The 7039-nt window shown below is 40.4% G+C and overlaps 1 protein-coding gene across 3 annotated transcripts in view; it reads left to right on the top strand.

The window, feature by feature from the left end:
* Positions 1-628: 628 nt before the first annotated feature.
* epc1b (enhancer of polycomb homolog 1 (Drosophila) b) overlaps positions 629-7039 on the top strand; it is a 245457-nt gene continuing 239046 nt past the window's right edge. For 2 of the 3 annotated variants that reach the window (XM_060905977.1, XM_060905976.1), the window contains exon 1: positions 629-1124. In XM_060905977.1, coding sequence (XP_060761960.1) covers positions 888-1124 — 237 coding nt within the window. In that variant the 5' untranslated portion in view covers positions 629-887. The remainder of the gene's footprint in view (positions 1125-7039) is intronic. The other variant, XR_009651310.1, reaches the window with a different exon arrangement.

Raw genomic sequence — 7039 nt, 5'->3', positions numbered from 1 at the left:
GTTTTGTATTGCAATACAAAACAGTGATACTTTGTTGTATTGTGTGATATATTGTATTGTGTTGTAACTGTAACAGTGATGTATTGTGTTATAATTGTAATCTATCATGATGGTTTTAGTTATTTTGATTTGTATATTATTTTTTTAAGTTCTGTCCAATTTTACAATCACTGAATTAAATCAAACTGAATTGAACATAAATCAATCCCACATTAAATATGGCACAAGCATGATTTTACCAAGTTTTGGCTATTTGATGGCTGAAATGTGGTGATTCTGGCTTAATTATGGGACAGATATGGGTGTTTCCTGAACGTACTGGTGAAGTTGTGGATGAGGTCTAGCCTGATGTTGGCATTTCTGGGGCATGACTTTGGCAAATACACTTTGGGCCAGGTTTGGGTCTTAATTTCTTGTGGTATTTGGCAAATTTACAGGCTAGATTTATTTCTAATTTAACTTCTGATCAAGTGTTCATCTTGATATTTACAGAGCTTAATTATAGAACATATGTCACAGGCACACGATGTAGACATACAGTTTGATAAAACATCTTAATACTTTGGACCTTTCATAGTACAGTATAAAAAGACACATGCGCACCTCGAGCACGCGCGCATACAGCGCAGTCGCAGTCAATCTTGTGGGAATGGCTGTTCTGGGATCGGGGGTTGGGCCGTGAATAGCGAACAGGGTCTTAAACAGTTTTTAATGTCCGCCATGTTGGTCATGGCGCACTGAACCAAGGCAAGGGATCAGAGCCATTGGGAAAAATAGAACGAGAGAGAGCGAACGAGATCCGGGCCTTCCCGGTTTCTCTCGCTCCGTCCTATTATACATACAGTTAATAGAAACATAGACTCTGGGATCACGAAATAAAACCTTTCATGACGGCTGTATTCAAATCAGTGGTAAACATTAGGAAATCGGATATATTTATGCTGCATCTCGTGTTATTAAAAAAAAAAAAAATGAGTAAGCTATCGTTTCGGACACGGGCGCTGGACGCTTTCAAGCCTCTACCCGTCTTCCGTTGTGAGGATCTACCTGACCTGCACGAATATGCTTCTATTAATCGGGCTGTGCCACAGATGCCAACGGGGATGGAGAAAGAGGAGGAATCGGTACGTTTGATCGCTTGCATTTATACATTTCGTCTCGTTTTCCCAATTCGGTGTTCGCCGGTGCTTGGCTGCGCTGGTTTGCATAAAATGGCCGTCATGACACGCCATCGAAATTACCCTCCGTGTTTGTATGTTATGGTGTAGGCGGTATTTAATGCGCTTATGCAAGCGAATCAGTTTATTCAGTCATGGAATTGTGACTACCTACGCGTAGTATTTATTAAAGGGGACACACTGACGAGTACAAAGAAGTCACGTGACCATGGGCATGGCTGCCATGCCATCATCTTCCCTTTATTTTTGCAGTCTGTGCGGCTTCAGGGTTGGTGTAGTAACATAGAATTTCAGGTAGAGGGACACAGTGAAACTTGATGCACATAAACAGCACTGGTAGTAAACACTGCCATGTAAACATGAGAGTTCATACAATGCTGGTGTAGCTTGGGAAGCTGTGTGTAAAGCTACGGTCACACTACAGCTTGTGATGCTCTATGATGGGTTATTGATGAAAATGAGGCGTTTTGGTGACGATGCATGGCAATAGACAGGCGAGCTAAAAGTTGTGGCCACACAGTAGGTGAACGCTTGATTGTCACCCCTTCGCGCACTCAAGCGGCCTCGCTCACTCACAGGACCCAGTTGTTATTGGAAACGTGATGCTGATTTGAGCGCAATCAGCATGTGTATATAAGGACACAGAGGGTTTGCGAAGTACCATCATAGGCATTTTTGTTTCTAGCCATGTTTATGACTCCGCTTTCAGTTTTGTTTTTGTAAATATCATCATGCCTGCTAATAAACACTCTTCCTGCACTTACATCTGTCTACCACTGCATACCTAACAGAATACTTCGCAAAGTCTCTGTGAAAACAGCATCCTTTATATGTGCATGCTGATTGCACTAAAATCAGCATCAGGTGTTTTCTATAACGACTGGGTCCCCAGTGCATGCCCAATGCTCTCAGAAGGATCCCTGAATGTAAATGCACTTTTTAAGTCTCAGGGAAGGTTAGGCAAGGCTGAGCCGCTGTGTTGCTGAGGCTCCCATGAGCACTGGGGACATAGATTTGAGACAAATGCATCTCAAGAGGCTCCAAGAAGGTTCCTCAAGCTTCGGGAAATATTCCCAAACCCATCTGCAAGTATTCGGTGCTTAGTTTGCTGACAAAAACATCACCACCAAACTTCAATGCATACGTTGAAATTTTTCATGACACTTTTGGCCACTCACAAGGCAGAGACACACCAAAAAAAAAAAAAAACCTCACAAAGCTTGGAGAACTTTTACCATGTATTGCATGATTGATGGCTGCTACCAATTTTCGTTGCCAAGTATTTGCAAACCCAGCTTATGCCAAAACAGCAATAAAAGCAAAAACAGAACAGTTCCAGAGGTATGGGGCTACAATACATGTCAAGCTAGAAGATGCATTGTAAGTTCCTCTTTAACTGACTATAGTCTCACAATTCGCTTCCAATCGCTCATAACTAACAGGTGCCAATTTAGGCCCTGGTCACACTGGCACCTGTTATGAGAGATTGGAAGCGAATTGTGAGACTATAGTCAGTTAAAGAGGAACTTACAATACATCTTCTAGCTTGACATGTATTCTAGCCCCATACCTCTGGAACTATTCTGTTTTTGCTTTTATTGCTGTTTTGGCATAAGCTGGGTTTATTGGTACAATATTTGGCCCAAATTTGCTGTTGCAGACACAATTATATATCATAAAGGATCATCTTTGGTCATGAGTTGAGATTACTGGCCTTGGAAAGTTTAAAGTGCTAGTCTAACAAAAATTACATCATAAAATCCTGGGTTTTCTGTGTGTGATGTGCTCAAATAAGTTGTAAAGTTCACCGATAAATAAAAAAAATTGGTTCGATATATATATATATATATATATATATATATATATATATATATTTGCATCTGAATTCTGTTCCAAATATCACTAAAAGCTTGTCCACCATTATTAGATCGCAGTGATTCACAGGTCAGCGGCGCTGCATGTTTAATGTCCTATGCACCACTGCCATCTTTTGTGTTCACACAGACTATACTATTCTCTGTTCTTGTTATGATCTTCCTATGATCTTGCAGTGTCCCTTTACAGAGAGCTGATTTTATGGTGAATTGAACCTGTTTGAAATTTTAAGGTAAAGTCCCTACAATAATCATGGAATTGGCGTGAAGGAAAAGACCATTGCAAGATTAATTTATAATCACTCTGTGATAAACTTCCCTGTGTGTTTCTGAATCTTGTCTTTGCCTTTTTGTCCACGGAAACAGGTGACGTCTTATTGCATCTAAAAACATGATTTCAATATTAAATGAATGAACACGCCATCCTGTTATCTCTTTCTCTCAACTAACTTATCGTTTTTTTTCTGTATTTATAGGCTCAGAAAGAGATTCTCTCACAACATGAGCAAAATGTACACTGTTCAATTAATACTGTATCTTCAGGTACTATTAACACATCATCTTCCATCAAATACTGCTTGTAAACAAAATAAACTGTCTAAACAACTGCTCTCTCCTCCTTTCGGTATTTCATCTGAGTGTGCTATAGCCAAAACAGCCGAAGTGTCTGTGTCTACTGTTGTACAAATGGCAGCTCCTCCTCCTTCAAATACTGCATCAGGCGCAAACAGAAACAGCCTTTCCACCCTCTCCTTCAACTACAGCATTGGAATTTTAGTTTAAAAAACAAAAACGGTAATTGCGCGCTGACACCTCCACCGCCACACCCTCCCTACACACATGCACACACCTCTACTTAACATTGTAGCACAAAATAGAAAGGGTCTACATGGTCCTAATTGGTTCTGCCAGAACCAGAAAAGTTTGGTAGTTTTATGAGCACCTTGGTTTTGGAGATGAATCCTAACAAATTCCTGGCTGTTGCGTGCTTGCTGCCCACAATGCATGTGGCACAACACACCACCCACTCCTGCTATCTCTAGTACTGAAAGTGAAAGTAAGTGCCTAATTACTGCCATTATTGAGCCTTGTATAAAACTTCAGAACTGCTATCAGTGAAAAGGATAAAAGACTAAGGACAACTAATAAATTCAAGCAACAGGCTAAACACAAGCTTGACACTGTGTGGTGAGCTCTTTGGGATGACGCTTCTGACTTTTGTTTCCAGATCGTAGGAACCGCTCTGCATACCAGACGTCGCTCAAATCCTTCTCTGTGGACTTTGGGCTATAATGGATCAAACATTTTTTTTATTTAAAAAAATATCTGCTACACTTGAACAGCCTTGAACGACACCTCTTAGGAGGCATGCTTTGGTTTTAGTTTCGTTGTGGAATTAAAAAAAAAAAAATATCGTTAAAACGTGCTACACTTTGCAAAGCAGATGAAGCCAGAAATGCCACGAACTTTCAAGCATTTCGCATAAGGTCACCTTCCTTTGACTTAACAATAACTTACCAGGAATGCATTCCTGTAATGGCAGACTCGGAGCCAAATTTTACCGGCTAAATAGAACATGTTCTCGGTCTCCTACTAAAATACAATTTAGACAGTAAACTATTTAACATGTCTAGTTTTATAAGGTATACTTTCCAGGGGTGATGTCATTTTCGTAAGACTAGCACTTTAAAATAATGCTGGCCTTGCACCAAATGACTTTTCAAGCCATTTCGCTGTCGCAGACAAATTTCCAACTTCAGAATAAAATCTTGAGAGTTTTGTTAGAATTGGGGTGTGCTCCTGACTTCTTGATCGTTTGGTGTAAGGTGTTCAGGATAGTTGTCTTAAAACTTTAGTCTTGTCTCATGTAAATAGTGATCCGATAAGATCCCCAATATTTGCGAAATCGTAGATAGCTAATCACTTGAGAAGTAGTTTGGTGTAAGGCCAGCATAACTCTGTGACCAGTGACACATTGTCTTTTAGATGTACAACCCCGATTCCAAAAAAAAGTTGGGACAAAGTACAAATTGGAAATAAAAACGGAATGCAATAATTTACAAATCTCAAACTGATATTGTATTCACAATAGAACATAGACAACATACCAAATGTCGAAAGTGAGACATTTTGAAATTTCATGTCAAAATATTGGCTCATTTGAAATTTCATGACAGCAACACATCTCAAAAAAGTTGGGACAGGGGCAGTAAGAGGCTGGAAAAGTTAAAGGTACAAAAAGGGAACAGCTGGAGGACCAAATTGCAACTCATTAGGTCAATTGGCAATAGGTCATTAACATGACTGGGTATAAAAAGAGCATCTTGGAGTGGCAGCGGCTCTCAGAAGTAAAGATGGGAAGAGGATCACCAATCCCCCTAATTCTCTGCCGACAAATAGTGGAGCAATATCAGAAAGGAGTTTGACAGTGTAAAATTGCAAAGAGTTTGAACATATCATCTACAGCGCATAATATCATCAAAAGATTCAGAGAATCTGGAAGAATCTCTGTGCTTAAGGGTCAAGGCTGGAAAACCATACTGGGTGCCCGTGATCTTCGGGCCCTTAGACGACACTGCATCACATACAGGCATGCTTCTGTATTGGAAATCACAAAATGGGCTCAGGAATATTTCCAGAGAACATTATCTGTGAACACAATTCACCGTGCCATCCGCCGTTGCCAGCTAAAACTATAGTTCAAAGAAGAAGCCGCATCTCAGCATGATCCAGAAGCACAGGCGTCTTCTCTGGGCCAAGGATCATTTAAAATGGACTGTGGCAAAGTGGAAAACTGTTCTGTGGTCAGATGAATCAAAATTTGAAGTTCTTTATGGAAATCAGGGACGCCGTGTCATTCGGACTAAAGAGGAGAAGGACGACCCGAGTTGTTATCAGCGCTCAGTTCAGAGGCCTGCATCTCTGATGGTATGGGGTTGCATTAGTGTGTGCGGCATGGGCAGCTTACACATCTGGAAAGACACCATCAATGCTGAAAGGTATATCCAGGTTCTAGAGCAACATATGCTCCCACCCAGACGTCGTCTCTTTCAGGGAAGACCTTGCATTTTCCAACATGACAATGCCAAACCACATACTGCATCAGACCTGGGCATTTTACGGCCCGCAGGCCGCATCCGGCCCTTTGGTTCATTCTGACCGGCCCGTGTAAGGTTAATTAGAAATTACAAAATAAACGTATTTTCTAATTTTACCTCATGCATGGACTGAATGTGCATTGCTTTTATTTTGAAGTTGTGTTCAACAAAAATGCAATGCGTGCGACATGAACATGACATGAAATCCCACGAAACCTAATCCTGCGATAACTACTTCCGTAATTTGTCCAGACCAACCACAAACTTGTACGTCATCCTTCAAACGGTCCAGCCAATCACATGGTGTGACGTCACCAGCAGGCGCCGGAGCCTGAGCCAATCTGTAGATCTGATACCTACACCGAATCAACTGATGATCATCTGTCAGCTGTGCTTCGCATCTCCACCTCAGACATTCAACCTGACTTTGATGCACTCGTTAAAGACCAACAGAGACTAGATTTCTCTCACTGAACAAATAAACTGAAAAACACCAAATGAGGTGATTAGACTACAAATGTGGGCATCATTATTATAATATGATGTATCTTGCTTGATATTTGGAGTAGAAAGACAATATTGTGATGTCTTTATTGTGTTTTGGGGTGAATGTGACTGAAAAAAATGATACAAACGTTCACATTTTGTTAACCATTGTTATGGTAAATTTGATTGAATAAATGACATTTTTTGTAAGGCAACTTCATTTTTTCCATACTCTTACCAGTCTTAGCAGCTTGTAAAAACAATGTTATTTATTGCTTTATATAAAGAAATACAATTAATATTATGCAGAATTTAGTTCAGCGTTTTGGTCCGGCCCTCCACAAAATTTTCTGTTTCTCATGTGGCCCCATGGAAAAAATAATTGCCCACCCCTGTACTGCAT

Source organism: Neoarius graeffei, chromosome 23 (genome assembly GCF_027579695.1).
Source record: "Neoarius graeffei isolate fNeoGra1 chromosome 23, fNeoGra1.pri, whole genome shotgun sequence".
NCBI lineage: Eukaryota > Metazoa > Chordata > Actinopteri > Siluriformes > Ariidae > Neoarius > Neoarius graeffei.
This window is presented reverse-complemented; position numbering and strand designations above follow the sequence as displayed.